The sequence below is a fragment of the Hypomesus nipponensis genome, chromosome 14 (genome assembly GCF_054491055.1).
Source record: "Hypomesus nipponensis isolate SF chromosome 14, ASM5449105v1, whole genome shotgun sequence".
Taxonomy (NCBI): domain Eukaryota; kingdom Metazoa; phylum Chordata; class Actinopteri; order Osmeriformes; family Osmeridae; genus Hypomesus; species Hypomesus nipponensis.
The window spans coordinates 762,129-782,500 of record NC_140374.1 but is presented as its reverse complement, the minus strand read 5'-3'; the positions used below and the strand labels follow the sequence as shown (position 1 = coordinate 782,500).

The window sequence follows — 20,372 nt, the reverse complement described above, 5'->3', positions numbered from 1 at the left end:
GCTGTACTCTACTTTACTCTACTCTACTCTGCTCTGCTGTACTATACGCTGCTCTGCTCTACTGTACTCTGCTCTGCTGTACTCTGCCTGCTCTTCTCTACTCTGCTCTGCTCTGCTCTGCTCTGCTGTATATACTCTGCTCTACTCTGCTCTGCTCTACTCTACTCTACTCTACTTTACTCTGCTGTACTATACTCTGCTCTGCTGTACTCTACTCTGCTCTGCTCTGCTCTACTGTACTATACTCTGCTGTACTCTACTTTACTCTACTCTACTCTGCTCTACTCTGCTCTGACATTTGCAAGAACTCTGGAATTACTAGGTCCTTCTCTTCTTGACAGTTTCCAAGACGCCTATATAAGCCGTTAATAAATAATCTAACCTTTGATAAATACATTTTATATGAGCTACTATTCTTATGAATAAGAATAATTTACCACATACAGTATAATATAAATACAGATTAGACAAATGTAATGATACTAAATAATTCAACTGGAAACTGCTAAGCTAAGAATAACAAGAATGAATACCTGAAGCCTGGCAGTGTGTGAAATGAGTTGAGGACAGTGGGGTGAGCTGAACTTAGATGAAGTTCTGTGAGTATGTCTTCCCTGAACTTCCCAGCTCCCTTTATGACCTCCCTTGGTGTGGTGATGTAACGGCTGTCTGTGTCATTAACACAGTCTGGTGCTTGTTGAACTCTCCAGAATCACTCCAACAGCAAGACTGTGTCTGTGCAGTGCCGTTTGTCCCTGCCTGCGCACCGCGAGACCAAGGTGACCATCAGGGGCCGACTGCTCCTCCAGGCCCTGCTGGCTGTGAGTAAACATGGTGTCTGTTTCTGCATGAAATGAAGGAAAGGAAAAAGTTGTGATGAGAAAGTATTCTTCCTTGTTCTGACCTGTGGAAGAGAGTTCAGCCTGTTTCTTCTTGCTACAGTAGTGTTCCCCGCTGTCACGCAGCATCCATACTGCCCCAAACCCTGGGGGAGTTGAACCCTGTTCAAGCCCAAAATAAGCAAACAGACCATCACTAAGTGTGCTTGTCATCTCAGCCTGTCAGCTGAGATGTTTACTCTGCGATGCGTCTCGTAAATGTTCAGCCCTTTCCTTGGCTCAGATGGTCTACATCCTGTAGAACTTTTCTGATCCTCCATCTGCTGCAGCACTTTCTACACGCTCTGTTCGTCGGTCACTTTGGATCACAGCATCTGATGAATAAATAAAATGCTGCTAAATGTGATGTTTTGCCACCTGAGCATGACGGCAGGTGGAGACCCCTCCATCTCTGATGTGTCTCTCTGGCAGGTGAAGTTCAGGTCTCTGGCGCTGGTGACATCTGCCTCCATCCAGCTGAGCCCTTCCTCCCCCATGTTCCTGCAGGAGGAGAGGCCTGTTCGACAGGTAGGCCCAGTACTCCAGCCAGTACTGCACCCAGTACTCCAGCCAGTACTCCAGCCAGTACTCCAGCCAGTACTCCACCCAGTACTCCAGCCAGTACTGCACCCAGTACTGCACCCAGTACTGCACCCAGTACTGCACCCAGTACTCCACCCAGTACTCCACCCAGTACTGCACCCAGTACTGCACCCAGTACTCCAGCCCCTGCTGCATCACAGACCAGCTGGCACCTGGTCACAGTGCACACTGCCTTCCTTCAATCACAGGTCAAGCTGGTGAACTAGGCGGATCAGAAATGTTGTGGATTCTCATCAACTTTTAGTTAGAACGCCAGGCCCGCCCATAGAAATTGCTGGGCCACTGAAAAGGTCCAGTGAATGGACCCATCCCAAATAGGGCTTTACTCATATTAACGCATGCACCGATGCGTGTGCTCTCTCTACTACATATAACATTATGTAAACCAGGGGTGGGGAACGTCCAGCCCGCGGGCATATGCTTGGGTGACCAGATTTGAGTTTGTGAAAAAAAGACACTTTGCTGCTCGCGAAATATTTAGGATGAACATGATTATTGCTGGCACTGCGGCTTGGCCCCCAGAAAGCTCTCCTCCATTAAGGGCGGGACTGTGTGTAGTGAGGAGCTGTAGGGTGCTGGGAGGGTTAGTGTGTAGTGAGGAGCTGTAGGGTGCTGGGAGGGTTAGTGTGTAGTGAGGAGCTGTAGGGTGCCGGGAGGGTTAGTGTGTAGTGAGGAGCTGTAGGGTGCTGGGAGGGTTAGTGTGTAGTGAGGAGCTGTAGGGTGCCGGGAGGGTTAGTGTGTAGTGAGGAGCTGTAGGGTGCTGGGAGGGTTAATGTGTAGTGAGGAGCTGTAGGGTGCTGGGAGGGTTAGTGTGTAGTGAGGAGCTGTAGGGTGCTGGGAGGGTTAGTGTGTAGTGAGGAGCTGTAGGGTGCCGGGAGGGTTAGTGTGTAGTGAGGAGCTGTAGGGTGCTGGGAGGGTTAGTGTGTAGTGAGGAGCTGTAGGGTGCCGGGAGGGTTAGTGTGTAGTGAGGAGCTGTAGGGTGCTGGGAGGGTTAGTGTGTAGTGAGGAGCTGTAGGGTGCTGGGAGGGTTAGTGTGTAGTGAGGATCTGTAGGGTGCTGGGAGGGTTAGTGTCTAGTGAGGAGCTGTAGGGTGCCGGGAGGGTTAGTGTGTAGTGAGGAGCTGTAGGGTGCCGGGAGGGTTAGTGTGTAGTGAGGAGCTGTAGGGTGCTGGGAGGGTTAGTGTGTAGTGAGGAGCTGTAGGGTGCTGGGAGGGTTAGTGTGTAGTGAGGAGCTGTAGGGTGCTGGGAGGGTTAGTGTGTAGTGAGGAGCTGTAGGGTGCCGGGAGGGTTAGTGTGTAGTGAGGAGCTGTAGGGTGCTGGGAGGGTTAATGTGTAGTGAGGAGCTGTAGGGTGCTGGGAGGGTTAGTGTGTAGTGAGGAGCTGTAGGGTGCTGGGAGGGTTAGTGTGTAGTGAGGAGCTGTAGGGTGCCGGGAGGGTTAGTGTGTAGTGAGGAGCTGTAGGGTGCTGGGAGGGTTCGTGTGTAGTGTGTAGTGAGGAGCTGAAAGCTTCTATAGATATATAGATGGATAGAGAGACATAGAAAGGACTCTTCATAGATAGGATAATCACTTGTCAGAGTCGAGTGCTTTCCCTGCTAACCCCCTGCCTGTCCTGAGCTTGCCTGCGGTTTTGCTCTGCAGATAATCCTGGAGATGAGCAGGAAGGAAGATTCTAGAATCCCCATCTGGATTATAGTAGGCAGCTCTCTGGGCGGTCTGCTACTGCTCTCACTGCTGGTCCTGGCGTTGTGGAAGGTACACACACACACGCTCACACACTCACACGGGCACACGCTCACAGGCACACACACACACCACATCACATTATACAAGATTATACTTCAGCCTTTACAATAGCTGCAGAGGATCATATCTATGTGCAGTGGATTACCTGTTCCCTAAAGCTCTAACCCCCTCATTCTGCTCCACTACGGCTCCATACAGCACTGCACACAATCACAACCCAGCAGGCCTTGCTATTCTGACTGAAAGAAATAGGAATGTGCTGAAAAATTAATTGGGTAAAAAAAAAAGAAGAGGAATTGATGAGACGTGTATGTCAAACCTGCACAGATGAGCATTGTGCTGTTTGAACAACAACAAGTGTTTCCTTCTGTCTGCTGTCCAGCTCGGCTTCTTCAACAGACGCCAGAGAAGGGAGGAGGAGCAGGAGGAGCAGGAAGCCAATGGAAAGATTTCCGATGAGCGGTAACCATGGCAACCGGCTACACGGGCCAGACAGCCCCATTGCTCAGGGACCCCCCCCACCCCGTCCATTCACCCCCCCAGCCCATCCATTCACCCCCCCAGCCTTGCTGAGAGCCCCCCCCCCCTTCAGCCTTGCTGAGAGCCCCCCCACCAGCCTTGCTGAGAGCCCCCCCCCAGCCTTGCTGAGAGCCCCCAGCAGCCTTGCTGAGAGCCCCCCCCCCAGCCTTGCTGAGAGCCCCCCCAGCAGCCTTGCTGAGAGCCCCCCCACCAGCCTTGCTGAGAGCCCCCCCCCAGCCTTGCTGAGAGGCTGTCCTGTGAATGCAGATCCAGATGGGGACGTGCGGTGCTGAACAGGCACAAAGGCTGTGGTGCTGAGGAAGACAAGAACAGGTGTGCTTTCTATGTCCTCCCTGCTCTACCTGCTGTTGTGGCTTCCTTACCTCAGTGGAGGCTGGGCCTGTGGCTGGGCTGTGGGGGCCTGGTCCACCCGCAGACCCCCTGCCTCGGACCCCCTGCCTCGGACCCCCTGCCTCGGACCCCCTGCCTCGGACCCCCTGGCCTCTGACCCCCTGGCCTCTGACCCCCTGGCCTCTGACCCCCTGCCTCTGACCCCCTGCCTCTGACCCCCTGCCTCTGACCCCCTGCCTCGGATCGCTTCAGAATGGACAACACAGGCAGCCTGTGTCCCATCTGGGTCTCTAACCTGAGACTTAAGTCTTTCACTATCACACCAGCAAGGCCTGAGTCTTAGAAATAAGACAAGAGAAACTGAAAGCAGTGACCTGATTCAGGAGACTACCTGTGCCAGCAGCTGATGAGGTGCTCTCTGTTATGTTGTTTCGAGAACAGGGGTTCCCAATCCTGGTCCTCAGGCCTCCCTGCCCTGCATGTTTTAGATGTTTCCTTGTTCCAACACACCTGATTCCAATGAATGGTCGTTATATAGTTATGCAGAAACCTGCTAACAACCATTCCTGTGAACAAGGAAACATCATCCAGGATTGGGAACCCCTGTTCTAGAACATTCAACACACAGTCCTTTATCTGGGGAAGGAGCTGGCATACTATAACATTAGATATTCTATAGCTGAAGCACTTTTGTTGTATAAAGACAAACTTGAACTTTGTAAATATCCAACTGTGTCTTCACAACTGACTTGAAGTTGTTGAAGGCTGTTTTAAAAGGAGTGGCATTACTTTGTACTGACATAGCTATAATGATAACTTAAAAAGATATTGTGGAACCATCCCGACTGCTTGGCATGTCTAGATGAGTGGACGTACACAGGAGACGAAGGACGATGCAACGATGACTATGTACAAATGAAATAAAGCATGTCATATGGTTAATATAAAACATGTTTCATGTTTAAACTACCTTTGCTGTTGAGTACAGAAACATAGAGCCTTCCCTGTTCACGGTACTGTGATGCGGCCCATGGGCTCTACGCACTCAACACATTTCCCATGAGTGCTGAGACCATCTCTGTTCTGTCTGGACACGCCCTGATAATGGCCGGGCTTCCCAGATTCGTTAAGAAGCTCTTAACGCTAAGAGCTTCTTAAGATCGTTCTAAGAGCCTTCTAGAGCGCTTTTCGAACGTTCTTAAGAAAAGCTCTTAGTGTTAAGAGCTTCTTAACGAATCTGGGAAACCCGGCCAATAGCTGTTCTTCTTGGATGACAAATAACAGTACAGTGCTTATCTGAAGAATCATCCATTTTGGGGGAGCATTAAACCCAGACTCAATCTTTCATTGTCTTCCTTGAGGGTTTAGGTTGGTTGAGGGGCAGTTCTATGGGCGTATGTGAAGCCCTCTGTGACATGCTTGCGTGTAAAAAGGGCTATACAAAATCTTGGGAATCTTTTGGTACCTCACTATTCGATTCTTGGGGTCATGAATCGATAGAAAATTGATTAAGGATTTTTTGCGATGTTTAATCAAAAAAAAAAAATCAGAAATGAAAGTTACATTACAAAAATTGAGTTTTTTACATTTGTAAATCAATGTGAATTGCTAGAAGACTGAATCTCGATTCAAATGTGAATCGATTTTTTCCCCCACCCCAGTACAGATCAAGGTGTTGATCTGCTCAGCTGAGTGCATGTGCTACCTTTGTGTCCTATTAAAGCCCCATGCTTCTCAGTCAAATAACCAGTCTAGAAACCAGAACCCAACAGTTAAGAGGAAAACTAGTTAAAATTGTAATGTGCTGTCAGATTTGACAATTAACAAAACATTCAAAATTGATCAAATGCCATTTTAAATTACAGAAAAGACAACTGAGCATATAAAATTCAGAAAAAAGTGAGTAATTGAAACAGGATTGACTGAAGAAGTGTAAATGTCAAGGATGAAATCCTGCATCTGGAACCAGCTTTAATATGACACCAACCAGATTGGTCACAATTTAGACATAAAAAGCAAATGATTTCCCCCCCTAAACAACTGTAAACCAATTAAGGGTAACACTGTTAGCTAGTTCATCTTTGCGTTAAGTTTGCTATAATCAGGCAGCACCGCAAATTTAAAGCTTTTTTCAATAACCATTTCTGATACTGTTTCCATTCATTCTATATCAAGACACAAGAACATTCTTTGGCCAGTTATAACAGTTACTAAATCCATCAACCCAAGATAAAAAAATGAACCCTTCCTTTCCCCTCTTAAATTAAAAGGCCACAAACATTAGTTGTTCTCAGAGCACAGTACATATGAAGGAAAACCAAAATGGACAGAACTCTTTCGATTTAGCTTTTAATCTCAGACCGTTCGATTTGGAACAACACAAAATAATGACGGACGATACAATCTCTGATGAGGACAAAGGACATGTTGGCAAAACAGAATCAACCCCGAAGTCCAGTCTGCCCTGGCGTCTGGCCCAGACCGTCTGTCTACGTGTATCCACACGCCAGGAGACTGTCACACAGAACACCGGCACCGCCCAACATTTAAGGCCACCTCAGGCAACGCGGCCAAATCAAGAAAACCCTCCTATCACACCGGCTTCACTTCAGCAGGTGAGCAGTCTGAATGATCTCAGATGCACAGGTGCAATAAAACAAGACCTGCGACGGTTAAAACAGCCACATTCATACCTCCGCCAGACCGGGGCAAAGCAGTCACAGGCACATCTTTTACCCCATCAGTGTTTCTGGAAAAGGAATCTCATTTCACATCTAGGTTCAAAGAGGTACATCTTAATAGTTATCAAAATATATTTCCAAACACATCATTTTAAATAAACTTTTAAAAATATTGGTTAGGAAAAAAAGAAAGTATTATAAGTACAAAGTGCTGTCCAGCAGGTATGATAGCATGTTTCTCTTGAGAATACCAGACGTCCTCTTCAGTACCTGTGCTGACCAGTCATGTGTAGTGAGTGATGAACATCCAGGACAGAGATCCAGATAGTGGACAGGCCTGGATCACACACCCGGGGCTGTATGAGGGCATGGCTGGACCAAATGGGATCACAAAGTGGCTTTTAAACAAGTCACATGCGCGCGCACACACACAAACACACACACACACACACACATACACACACACACACACACACACACACCTTTGACTTTTCCCATGAGGCATCTCTCATTTGTTGTAGCTTGCTGTGTCTGTAAAACTAACTTTCATTCTCACTTTCTCTCTCACGCTCTCACACACACCAACATGCTCAAACACAAGCAGTCTGTAAAACCACAACAAGCAGGCACACACCATCCTGCAGGCACAGCGATAAGGCTGAAGACAGTGAGGCAACAGTGCTGCTGTGTCAGCTGGACCAGCAGAGCCCACACCCCTGCTGCTGGGAGGACTGGACCAGCAGAGCCCACACCCCTGCTGCTGGGAGGACTGGACCAGCAGAGCCCACACCCCTGCTGCTGGGAGGACTGGACCAGCAGAGCCCACACCCCTGCTGCTGTCTCAGCTGGACCAGCAGAGCCCACACCCCTGCTGCTGGGAGGACTGGACCAGCAGAGCCCACACCCCTGCTGCTGTCTCAGCTGGACCAGCAGAGCCCACACCCCTGCTGCTGGGAGGACTGGACCAGCAGAGCCCACACCCCTGCTGCTGGGAGGTCTGGACCAGCAGAGCCCACACCCCTGCTGCTGGGAGGACTGGACCAGCAGAGCCCACACCCCTGCTGCTGGGAGGTCTGGACCAGCAGAGCCCACACCCCTGCTGCTGTCTCAGCTGGACCAGCAGAGCCCACACCCCTGCTGCTGGGAGGACTGGACCAGCAGAGCCCACACCCCTGCTGCTGGGAGGTCTGGACCAGCAGAGCCCACACCCCTGCTGCTGGGAGGTCTGGACCAGCAGAGCCCACACCCCTGCTGCTGGGAGGTCTGGACCAGCAGAGCCCACACCCCTGCTGCTGGGAGGACTGGACCAGCAGAGCCCACACCCCTGCTGCTGGGAGGTCTGGACCAGCAGAGCCCACACCCCTGCTGCTGGGAGGTCTGGACCAGCAGAGCCCACACCCCTGCTGCTGGGAGGACTGGACCAGCAGAGCCCACACCCCTGCTGCTGGGAGGTCTGGACCAGCAGAGCCCACACCCCTGCTGCTGGGAGGTCTGGACCAGCAGAGCCCACACCCCTGCTGCTGGGAGGTCTGGACCAGCAGAGCCCACACCCCTGCTGCTGGGAGGTCTGGACCAGCAGAGCCCACACCCCTGCTGCTGGGAGGACTGGACCAGCAGAGCCCACACCCCTGCTGCTGGGAGGACTGGACCAGCAGAGCCCACACCCCTGCTGCTGTCTCAGCTGGACCAGCAGAGCCCACACCCCTGCTGCTGGGAGGACTGGACCAGCAGAGCCCACACCCCTGCTGCTGTCTCAGCTGGACCAGCAGAGCCCACACCCCTGCTGCTGGGAGGACTGGACCAGCAGAGCCCACACCCCTGCTGCTGGGAGGTCTGGACCAGCAGAGCCCACACCCCTGCTGCTGGGAGGACTGGACCAGCAGAGCCCACACCCCTGCTGCTGGGAGGTCTGGACCAGCAGAGCCCACACCCCTGCTGCTGTCTCAGCTGGACCAGCAGAGCCCACACCCCTGCTGCTGGGAGGACTGGACCAGCAGAGCCCACACCCCTGCTGCTGGGAGGTCTGGACCAGCAGAGCCCACACCCCTGCTGCTGGGAGGTCTGGACCAGCAGAGCCCACACCCCTGCTGCTGGGAGGTCTGGACCAGCAGAGCCCACACCCCTGCTGCTGGGAGGACTGGACCAGCAGAGCCCACACCCCTGCTGCTGGGAGGTCTGGACCAGCAGAGCCCACACCCCTGCTGCTGGGAGGTCTGGACCAGCAGAGCCCACACCCCTGCTGCTGGGAGGACTGGACCAGCAGAGCCCACACCCCTGCTGCTGGGAGGACTGGACCAGCAGAGCCCACACCCCTGCTGCTGGGAGGTCTGGACCAGCAGAGCCCACACCCCTGCTGCTGGGAGGTCTGGACCAGCAGAGCCCACACCCCTGCTGCTGGGAGGTCTGGATCTCAGCAGCCTGCTCACTGTGCTTCTTTGGAATACTTGCATTACAGACTCCTCACAGTAAGTTCTTACTATCAGTTCCTACTGATTAGTAAGACAAACACTAGCCAAATAAATCATTTAAACTCCAGTTTGAAAACCACCAGAGACATGGTGGCCCATACCTACTATGAGTGCTGGTTTTTCCACAATGTATACTTACAATAGACAAAAGCAACTGTCATTTATAAAACAAATGCATTTGAAACTGTTCCATCAGTATCACCTTCACCCAGAACCATACTTTGGATTCGTTAGATAACAATAAAAAAACATCATACCAATACAAAAAAATGTGATGAAGAGTATTTTGTGTTGTGTTTCTCTACTGGTTGTGGTTGTGGCGGAGCGTCAGTGGAACTCCACAAACTCCTCCAGGCTGCGGGGGATCTGGTTGTGGAAGGTGATGTGGTGCTGCCTCACGGCGCGCGCTGCCAGACACTTCAGACTCATCTTCATCTGGGTCTTCAGCAGGATCTCCGACACACCTGTGGTGCTCTTGTCCAGCGGAGTCTTCTTCTGCCTGTTGGTCATGTCCGTGTGCGCTCCCGCCTCCACCAGGCTGATGATAATGGCGTGCAGCGTCAGGAAGTCGCTGATTGGCCGGTTGTACTGAACGATGATGTGCAGCGGGCTGTTCCCCTCGTTGTCGACGGCGTTGACCTGGGCGCCGCAGTCCAGCAGCAGCTTGGTGACCTGGGCGTTGGGGAAGCTGCACACGTCGTTGGTGTGGAAGTCGTCGACGGGCGTGTTGGAGCTGATGGCCAGGTGCAGCAGGGAGCTGCCCAGGCGCGAGCGCGGGTCCAGCTGGATCAGGTTGTAGATCTGCTTGTTGATGCGGCCGCGCTCCTCGTCGCCGCACAGCGTCTTGGTGGAGATGCAGACCAGGTAGAGGAAGGTGAACAGGTTGGACTCGTAGTTGTCCATGGTGGCGGGCAGCTCTGCCTCAGGGGCCGTCTCCACGCGCGCCATGCTCCTCCGCACTTCCAGCACGCAGCAGCACAGCACCTGCTCCACCGCCCCCGCCGACACCGCCTCCTTCAGGTGCACCATCTGGGAGAAGACCTGGGCAAAGCGCAGCAGGTCCTTGTGGGTGTTGCGGTTCCCCTTCTGCCTGAGCTGCAGTGCGTGCAGCCACAGTTTGATGCACTGGTCAAACTCCATGTTGTCTGCGTACACGGCGCCGCGGTAGATGATGGGGTGCGACACGTCGATGTTGTCCGAGCCCAGGATGCGCTCACGCACCATCAGCCCCTCCATGTGCAGCGCGTTGCGGTCCCCCCGGATGGCCTCCAGCTCCTGGGGAGTGGAGCACTCTCCCCGGCCCCCGTATGCCTCCACGGCCGGGCCGGGCTCCTTGGGGATGGGGTTGGCCGGGTCCCGGCAGCGCTCCAGCATGGCCAGGAACAGGTAGTGGTAGGTCTTCAGGATGTCATAGTTCTCGCGGTCGTTGGCGAAGGACGCCCCCAGCAGCTCCAGCGCCTCGATGCGGCTGCGCGGCTCACAGTCAGCGTGCAGCAGCAGCAGCTCCACCACGTCAGCCTTGCAGCTTTCAGCTGCCACCTTCAGAGGAGTCATGCCATGGCCGTTGACCACCATGGTGGCATGGCAGCGCACCAGCTCCTTGACGATGTCCAGGTGGCCGGCCTCGGCGGCGAAGTGCAACGCGGTGGCACCGCAGTGGGCCTTGGCGTTGGGGTCGGCCCCCTTCGCTAGCAGGAACTGCACCACGTCCGTGTGACCTTTGTAGGCTGCGATCATCAGGCAGGTGTTGTCATACTTGTTGGCGATGCCGATGTTGGCGTCGTGATCAACCAGGTAGCGGACGATGTCCAGGCGCCCGTCGAAACAGGCTGCCCTCAGAGGGGTGGAGTTGGTGACGGTGGTGTGGTTGACGTTGGCCAGGTGGGTCACCAGCAGCCGGACTACCTCAAAGTGCCCTGCGCCGGCCGCACACCACAGGGCTGTAGCTCCATCGATCACATACCTGAAGAGAGCACAGCGGCAGAACTGGTCACTCCTGACTCCCCACCCCCCTGTACGTCAAATCTTAGCATCATGGTTACAGTCATGTATGGCGTAGTATATACAAGAACACATTTTTGGCGATGTCAAAACTCACCCGTCAAATCTGACTGTTCCCGTCTGTTCAGTGTCTACTTTATAGTGGTCCAGAAGCAGCCGCACAACTTTGTCGTGTCCGTTTCGAGCTGCGATGATGAGAGGAGTGGATCTTTGGCCGGCGAGGTGGGTCACGTAACCCAGCAGATACCGAGTCTCGGACTCGGAGTGGTTGAGGAGAAGGGCCGCCAGCGTCAAGACGCGACCTTCGCCGGCCGCTTTATAAACGTAGCCAGCCAGCGACTCCATTCAAGCCTGGCAGGTCGCCGGAACCTACTCCTTCGCAAGTGTCGCCGACAAGATGCACTCAACCCGCCTCCCATTAATATACCTAAACTACCTCTAGCGCTCACATGAAAATCTCAGTTATTTTACAAATGGCTTGGCTTAAAATAAGGTTTTCAAAAATTTAAAAGCAGCCAATGGTGTGTTGTGTAGCAGCTAACTATTGTTTCTTAACTGTGCAATAACTTTTCCAATATAACTTTTGTTTTTTGGGTCCCTTCACCTTGTTGGTAGCTAGCTAGTTGGTTACCGTCGAGCCAACTTCTAGCTCGAGTCAGACAGCTGAAGCTCACAACGCCGCTAAGCTAGTGAGCTACCGACGTTCAAAATTGTGTTAGAAAAGTATTATATAAAAAAACAAAACAAGGACCCGATCCCTACATTGTTGTTTCCGAACACGTTGAATCCGTTAAAGTGAACTATAAAGTTGCTCGATTGGTTAGCAAATGCAAATATTTTCAATGTAAGGCCGAGCTAATTTCACCTTTGCTAACCAAACAATTTGCCGGAAGTGATTGTTCGGCTCTCAACTGTCTCCGACTGAAAAGTGGTCCAAACGGAAATGGTCCGTTTTTAGATCTCTGTACCAGAGCCATAGCCACCCACTGCTCTGTACCACCCACCCGCACACAATCTTATAAAACTCAATCGCACACAATAAATGTTGAATACGTTTATTTGTTATGATCAGATAGTTCGTCATATGTTGTTTCTAGGATCATTCATCAGAACACCAATTAAATTGTTACCATTCAGTCCCTCAGACAAATTCCAATCTCATCTCGCAGTGCCCCCCCCCCCCCGGAACGCTGACCGCTACTACCTGGCGGCACAAACGACGGAAAATGCTGGACGGCACCGTCTCAGCAAGAATGGGTGCCTGCAGCTGCCTAAAGGGGGCGCCAATGCCAATTCCCCATAAAGTGAAGTAATAGAAAAGATAAAACTGCGCAGAGATTTTTTCTTTAATGCTCGTGCGCTCCCCATGTGACATGAGAAAAAGCCGCCCTGGGCGGCTGCCCGGCCAGCCCGTGCCTAAAACCGCCCTGATCTCAAGAATCAGTCCTAGGCACAGGCCGTGTTCGCTATGGAGGAGTTTCAAGTGGAAGATCAAAAAGTTATACGGGAATCTCAGGGACCTGCATAGGGCTATACAATTTAGATACCAATAAAATGTCACCTCACCTGGCTTCTGTTTTGTTATCAGTTTGGACTTTTCTGACTTTTTGTCATTCATCTTTCTTTCCACCGAATCCCTCGTTACCTCCCTCTTTTCAACAGCGCCCATCACTGTCCCCAAACACGAAATTAATAGGCCTACATTAACTGCATTGGTAGGCTAGCACTGTTAAAGACTTCATGACGAATTTGACATTTTAGCTTTGACAACAGCAAAAATGCAGAAAAATAGCCATTACTATTCAACAGAGATGTGTTGAATCCACTCAAAATGTGGTTATTTATTTATTAATTTATTGATGCATTTAAGGAATACCAATTAAATCCTGGTACCATACGTGCAGTACATACTAGTGTATGTGTGCGTGTGTTTATATGTGCTAACACTAACCCTTTTCCTTACATCTGAGCAACAGGCCCAGGTATTCTGAGTACGTTTTGTCTGTTGGCTAGGTCACGGTTTGACAGGCTTTGTGGAGCTCTGGCCTAGTTCAGCAGTGTGGCACAACAGTTGGGTGTCAATGGGACTGAGCGCTTTCAATATTGCAGAGTTGTCATCACAGGAAATGTAAAAAAATAAAATAAAAAAAAGCGTCTAGATTGGAGATATATTGTTGCCTAATTCAGAGCTTTATTTTGATACGAGGGCACCTTTGATAGCCTATAATCAAACTAACAGCATTTTACATAAGCCTTGCTGGTCTGAAGCCCAGCCACTATTCCCCTACGATAAAAAGGGGAGGGAGTTAAAAACAGATTATAGATTTATCTGGGTGAAACCTCTCTACATTTCGATTCCCCAGTAGGCTAGTGGAGCAAAAGTATTAACCTCACAACTGGCCGCCGGTGTAACAGAAATTTGGGAAACAGTAGGCTATAGCCCAGTAATACGGGGATTTAAGAAAATTGCGCGTAGAAGATGGATGGTGAGATGAACTCCGAGTCAGAAAATATAATGTAGTGTCACTGTCATCGCTTACCGTGGTTGTTCTTCTAGCTTGCTACATTTAGTCATTTTGGCATTTTGTTGATAACAGAGGCAGCACATTTTTGCGCCATTATTGGAGTCACACCTCTTACTAGGCCTACTGAGTGGGTAGGCTACAGATATTTAAACTCCATCGTATTATTTTGTTCTTCTTACTTTCACAAGTTTGAAGGAGGGAAGCTGTCAACTAGGAGTGGACTGGTCGATAAGAACTGACGTCGGTGGAATCTTCATGTTTCATTCGGAATAGGCTACAGATGTACGCGTCCATGCGGAAACGTCAGAACTCTGCAATGCACGCATCTTTTTTGTCTAGGTTTGGAAAAATACAAATTTATGGACTCCAATGGATTTATAGAAATAGCCAAACATAAATTTAACAGGGCAAGGTTGTAGCTTGTTCTTTTTCATTCCACACTTCCTATACAACAGTGTTTCTGTGTTTCCAGAACTCGGCCTGACAACATCAATCAATACTTCCTCCATAAGTGTCCATTACTAAATACCCATCATCAGAAATGTATTCCCCTCCTTTCCCCTCCTCTCCCCTCTTCTCATCCCCACTTAAGCACTACCTTGTACCTGCTGGGATGCTTACAAAAGCAACCTGCCGGTAGAGAAGCTTGTTCTCTTGGGATTTGAGAGACAAATCGGATGAGCTTAGACTTCAGCTGCCGGTGCCAGCGAGCCAGAGAGGAGGAGAGACGGTCGCTGCCAGGATCAAACACTCTGTCGTCTCCCTTAACCACTGCTGAGGGCAGCATTGGACCTCTTACAGCAGAGCTCTCTCTCTGTGGCTGCAGTACAGTCTTAACAAGGGAAGGCAGAGGTCTGAAGAGCGACCAAGTCATACACGGCAGCTGAAAGAGAGAGGGGGAGAGAGGGGGGAGAGGGGGGGAGAGGGGGGAGAGAGGGGGAGGGAGAGGGGGAGAGGGGGAGAGGGGGGGAGGGGGGGGAGAGGGGGGAGAGGGGGGAGAGGGGGGAGAGGGGGGAGGGGGGAGGGGGGGGGAGAGGAGGGGAGAGGGGGGAGAGGAGGGGAGAGGGCAGAGAGGGGGGAGAGGGCTTTATCATCTGCATTTGTGGTTCAGAGTGTAATGTTTTTGTTGTTGTCTTCTGACCATGTTAATGTTAGTCAGGCAGGACAGATGGGATTAACTGGCAACAGATGGTGGGAGGAGTGAAGGAGTCTAACACGCTCTCTGCCAGCACAGAAACCTAACATCAATGCATTATTCCCCCCATGCTCCTTACGTCATGGGCTATACTTTGAACTCGAACTTGGAATTGTAAGGGCATACTCCCACTAGATGACCGTGGGCTATGTGACAATATTCACAACTGATAGAGCTACAATCAACAGGAATGGGAGTGCACTGTGGATCATTGGCCTGTATTTTTTATCAGGGAATAAAAATACATACGCCTGATTGGAAGTCAAAACCTCATCACAGTTGTTTTACACTAACACCACTACCAACCTTAACCTGCTGCCTATGCTCTAATGACATACATGACCTTTTGTTCTGATACTATAGGATCTGTTTCTGTGCTGAGTGAGCAGGCTTGCTGCTGTGTTTCCTGTCTTCCGTCCAGGCGCGGGGGTAGGGATCTGGAGAGCTCTCTGCCCAGACAGTTCCACCTGGACCTGTGGCTCTGCTTCACTCTGCAGAACTGGCTGCTGGACGTAGGGAGGCCTGTGGTCACGGTGGGCAGGCTGCAGGCGCCCTCTGACCCCCCTTACCCCTCTGATTCCTCCAACACCTCAGCACGGGGGCCTGGGAGCCACTGTCCTTTGCATGGCTCTTCAGCAGAACAGTTTGTGTAGTTGTGCAGCTGCATTGACAGTTAGATAACTTGATGTATTTTCTGTATAATCATGTTATGGCCGTTATACCTTAATGTTGAAAGGTTTACTGCATTGGAAGCCTAAGTGAGGTATTGGTGTGTTCAGAGTGTCTCTTCCCCCCTGACGTTTCAGCTTCTCCTCCCAGTTGAATGGTTCCCCCTGAACAGGCCCAATGCTGGAGATTATTTCCACATGGCTTATAATATCATCACTCCCTTCCTGCTTCTCAAGGTAACTATTACAAGGCTAACAAAATGTTCAAAGCAAGAGAATATTAATGTGGTATGCAGCTCATGCCCAAGTTGATATGCTGTTATATTGTTCACCCACACAGAAACAATACTTGTACTATGTGTTCAGTTTACATATATTTTTAAGACTTAATAAATTGCCTTATTGTGAGAGCCACACCAACCCTTCAGATACAACTTTGCTCCAGTCACTTCCCTGATTTCGGACATTCAAAGAGTCTAGAACATATGCCAGCTCCTCTCTATCTTGCCATTTAAGAAAAGGTCAGTTGTGTAGCAGTTTAATTGAACACTTGGAATGTCTGATGTAAACTGTTCACTGTGAACAGAGAGCTGGAAGAGCACAGACACACATGGAAAGTGCTGAGAGGTTGAAGTGGTAAAAGAGAAACAAGACAATAGGTCTGAGGTGGTCTGCCTGTCTGCCTGTCTGCCTGTCTGTCTGTCTGTCTGTCTGTCTGTCTGTCTGTCTGTCTGTCTGTCTGTCTGTCTGTCTGTCTGTCTGTCTGCCTGTCTGCCTGTCTGCCTGTCTGCCTGTCTGCCTGTCTGTCCCAGCTGATCGAGCGTAGCCCCAGGACCCTGCCGTGTGCAGCTGTCTACCTGTGCATCAGCACCTTCGTCATGGGCGCCAGTCTGCACCTGGTGGGGGACTCTGTCCTCCAGCGCCTGCTGCTGAGTGGATACCAGCTCCACCTGCCGGTCCGGGAGAACCCCATCATCAGGAGCCTGAAACCGGCCTCTCTGGTAGCACCTCCTGTTGATGTCCTCTCTATAGCTGCCATACTGTGGAGGAGATGTCAAGGAGTGTTCAAGTGATAAATATCATACCAGCTATTCTACTTAGCTACATGTCAGTAGCACTTTGAGAGTCAGTTGTTGTTGGAAGTAAGATGTGCTGCATGCCTTACTAGCCTGTGTCACAGGGGCTTTTGCAGTCTTTTGCTTTGTCACTGTTCTAATCCAAGTTTTAAGAAGTGGTTTCACATGCATGCTTTATGTTTCTACTTGTACATTCACAGATAGAGTCATTTGAACTTCTGTATTATTACAATGACAATCTCGGCCATTCAATGTGGTAAGAAAGAAGAGACTATTGTACCCTTTTGATTTGTAGTATCTTCATTGTTCCCACTAATGATGAAAATGTAATTAACGGCGTCCATTAAAACAGCAGATTATCTGAAATCATAAATCCCTGTTTTGTTTTATAGAACTGCAATTCTGAAATATCCTCGCCAACAAAACAAACATGAACATGTTATTTCTTTTGTGCAGGTATGTTCCCTTCTTCCTCATCCTCTTCCTCTACTTCACCGGTTGTTTCACCCTGGTCAGCGAGGAGAGGAGGATGCCCCCAGTGGCCTGGGCCATGCTTGCTCCCAGTGCGCTCTACTACTGGTCAGTTTCTCAAACACTGTTGATCTTACGCTCTACAGATCTTGTTAAACCAGTGTGTGTGTGTTTGACCACTGAGCCAGAGCTGTGTGCAAGGTGCTGGCGTGGGGGAGCTGTGTGCAAGGTGCTGGCGTGGGGGAGCTGTGTGCTTGGGACTTAGTGTCTGACTGTGTGTAGAAACAAAGTGTACACCACACAGGTGTGTGTGGTGTTTCACTGCTTCAGGTGTGTGGTGTTTCACTGCTTCAGGTGTGTGGTGTTTCACTGCTTCAGGTGTGTGGTGTTTCACTGCTTCAGGTGTGTGGTGTTTCACTGCTTCAAGTGTGTGTGGTGTTTCACTGCTTCAGGTGTGTGGTGTTTCACTGCTTCAGGTGTGTGTGGTGTTTCACTGCTTCAGGTGTGTGTGGTGTTTCACTGCTTCAGGTGTGTGTGGTGTTTCACTGCTTCAGGTGTGTGGTGTTTCACTGCTTCAGGTGTGTGGTGTTTCACTGCTTCAGGTGTGTGGTGTTTCACTGTAGAACGGTTCAGTTCCTCAGGCCAACCCTGTGGCTGTAGAATCATTCACAAACTGTGTATCCAGAAGATTGCACAGGTGGTGCACGGTAATTCCTTTTTCAGAGGCCTCCCTCATAAATTAAACAACATATTGAACAAGGTATCCCACTGAGGTGTTGAACACAAGCTCAATCAAAGGCTTGAGTTTTCTATGAAACTTGTATTTACCTTTCTAGTGTTGGCTTGTGATAGACATGTTGGATTTTGGAAAGAGGTTAAAAATACCAAGTCTTCACTATTTTGAACTGGCTGAACCTCACCAAAACAGAGCTTCTCATCATCCCGGCCAAACCCTCCATCTCCCACGATCTGTCAATCACCCTGGGATCTGAGACGGTGACCCCTTCATCCTCTGCCAGGAACCTCGGGGTCCGGAAGATCAGGAGATATCTGTCTGAGCATTCCACCCAGCTGCTAGTCCAAGCACTTGTCCTCTCAAAGTTGGACGACTGCAACTTGCTACTCGCCGGTCTCCCAGCATGTGCAACCCGCCCTCTCCAGAGGATTCAGAACGCAGCGGCCCGCCTGGTCTACAATCTTCCCAGACGCTCCCACGTTACCCCGCTCCTCATCTTCCTCCACTGGCTACCCATCACGGCCCATATCAGATTCAAGACCCTGGTACTGACCTTCCGAGCGGTGAACAGGAATGCACCCGACTACATCAAGTCTCTCCTGCAGCCTTACACCCCCACCCGCCACCTACGGTCTTCTTCTGACAACCGTCTGGTGGTCCCACCGCTAAAGAGCGCCGGCCCCAACACAAGCTCTTCTTCTGTCTGGCCCCCCAATGGTGGAATCAACTCCCCACCTCCATCAGAGACACTGACTGTCAAGACACACTTGTTCCGGGAGTACAACGGTGGTTAGGAATGATTTGCTGGACCTGATGTTAGTTTCCTCCAGGATCACAATGACTCTTATTGAGACTTGTTGCTCTTTTTGCTGTGAATTATATTACATTATTGTTGCTTGCTTTTTCTACAGGTACACTCTTGCACTTTTAAGGTTCATGTTGTTTAATTTGTAACTTGTTTAACTACATGCTCTTATGGTTCTTCCCATTGACACTTATTTGGTTTTCACAATGTATGCTTCATGTTTGGCTACTCGCAATGTTTTTGGGACTACCTTGTTGTTATGATCATTGACTATGCACTTTTGTAAAGCTCTCTCTTGGAAGTCGCTTTGGATAAAAGCGTCTGCTAAATGAATAAATGTAATGTAAAATGTAATGTGAATGTAGATTCATTATGGGCTGGGCTTTGTTTCCATCCTGCTCCACTCTCCATCCCTCCATGATGAGTGGTAGTGAGCTACAGGTTGAGACGCAGACTCAAGAAGAGAAGCAAACAGAAGTCTGTTATCCCCTGTGTCCTTCCCCAGGTACCTGATCACCCAGGGCCAGATCTTCATCCTCTTCATCTTCACCTTCTTTGCCATGACCGCCACGGTGATGCACCAGAAACAGAAGGGCTTGGTGCCAGACAGCAACGGCCTGTTCCTCCTCTCCAGCTTCTCTGTGGCGCTGGGGCTGGTGGCCGTCTGGGTGGCCTGCCTGTGGAGCGACCAGGCCCTGAGGAAGAAGCACCCTGGGGTGATCTACGTCCCTGAGCCCTGGGCCTTCTACAGCCTCCACATCAGACAGCAGCACTAGTTATCCCTCCTACAGCCTCCACACCAGACAGCAGCACTAGTTATCCCTCCTACAGCCTCCACACCAGACAGCAGCACTAGTTATCCCTCCTACAGCCTCCACACCAGACAGCAGCACTAGTTATCCCTCCTACAGCCTCCACACCAGACAGCAGCACTAGTTATCCCTCCTACAGCCTCCACATCAGACAGCAGCACTAGTTATCCCTCCTACAGCCTCCACATCAGATAGCAGCACTAGTTATCCCTTCTACAGCCTCCACACCAGACAGCAGCACTAGTTATCCCTCCTACAGCCTCCACACCAGACAGCAGCACTAGTTATCCCTCCTATAACCTCCACACCAGAGAGCAGCACTAGTTATCCCTCCTACAGCCTCCACACCAGACAGCAGCACTAGTTATCCCTCCTACAGCCTCCACACCAGAGAGCAGCACTAGTTATCCCTCCTACAGCCTCCTCACCAGACAGCAGCACTAGTTATCCCTCCTACAGCCTCCACACCAGAGAGCAGCACTAGTTATCCCTCCTACAGCCTCCACACCAGACAGCAGCACTAGTTATCCCTCCTACAGCCTCCACACCAGAGAGCAGCACTAGTTATCCCTCCTACAGCCTCCTCACCAGAGAGCAGCACTAGTTATCCCTCCTACAGCCTCCACACCAGAGAGCAGCACTAGTTATCCCTCCTACAGCCTCCACACCAGACAGCAACACTAGTTATCCCTCCTACAGCCTCCACACCAGACAGCAACACTAGCAGGGAGGACAGGTCCAGAGCACAGGTGTCAGTGCTGCAGTGTTCACAGCACATATGTGTCATGATGATAGGAGTGGATCTGCATACACATATGTTATACTGAGCACATGATGAT

At 50.7% G+C, this 20,372-nt stretch overlaps 3 protein-coding genes across 6 annotated transcripts in view; 2 read left to right on the top strand and 1 right to left on the bottom strand.

Moving 5' to 3' along the window:
- itga11b (integrin, alpha 11b) overlaps window positions 1–3,803 on the top strand; it is a 31,417-nt gene extending 27,614 nt beyond the window's left edge. For 2 of the 4 annotated variants that reach the window (XM_084672747.1, XM_084672750.1), the window contains 4 exons: window positions 711–821; window positions 1,311–1,406; window positions 3,121–3,234; window positions 3,608–3,803. In XM_084672747.1, coding sequence (XP_084528873.1) covers window positions 711–821; window positions 1,311–1,406; window positions 3,121–3,234; window positions 3,608–3,691 — 405 coding nt within the window. In that variant the 3' untranslated portion in view covers window positions 3,692–3,803. Of the gene's footprint in view, window positions 1–710; window positions 822–1,310; window positions 1,407–3,120; window positions 3,235–3,423; window positions 3,501–3,607 lie in introns of all 4 variants that reach the window. The other 2 variants (XM_084672748.1, XM_084672749.1) reach the window with 2 other exon arrangements.
- A 5,270-nt stretch (window positions 3,804–9,073) lies between these two features.
- Window positions 9,074–12,170, bottom strand: fem1b (fem-1 homolog b). The gene is made up of 2 exons (XM_084671201.1): window positions 11,343–12,170; window positions 9,074–11,207 (listed from the first exon to the last, which is right to left on the bottom strand). Exons 1-2 carry the CDS (start codon window positions 11,588–11,590, stop codon window positions 9,572–9,574), a joined length of 1,884 nt encoding a protein of 627 aa, XP_084527327.1. The 5' UTR covers window positions 11,591–12,170; the 3' UTR covers window positions 9,074–9,571.
- A 1,880-nt stretch (window positions 12,171–14,050) lies between these two features.
- On the top strand, window positions 14,051–19,726 carry cln6b (CLN6 transmembrane ER protein b). Its single transcript, XM_084672609.1, has 7 exons — window positions 14,051–14,109; window positions 15,387–15,498; window positions 15,772–15,870; window positions 16,446–16,634; window positions 16,910–16,965; window positions 17,166–17,288; window positions 19,227–19,726. Exons 1-7 carry the CDS (start codon window positions 14,051–14,053, stop codon window positions 19,495–19,497), a joined length of 909 nt encoding a protein of 302 aa, XP_084528735.1. The 3' UTR covers window positions 19,498–19,726.
- Window positions 19,727–20,372: the final 646 nt, after the last annotated feature.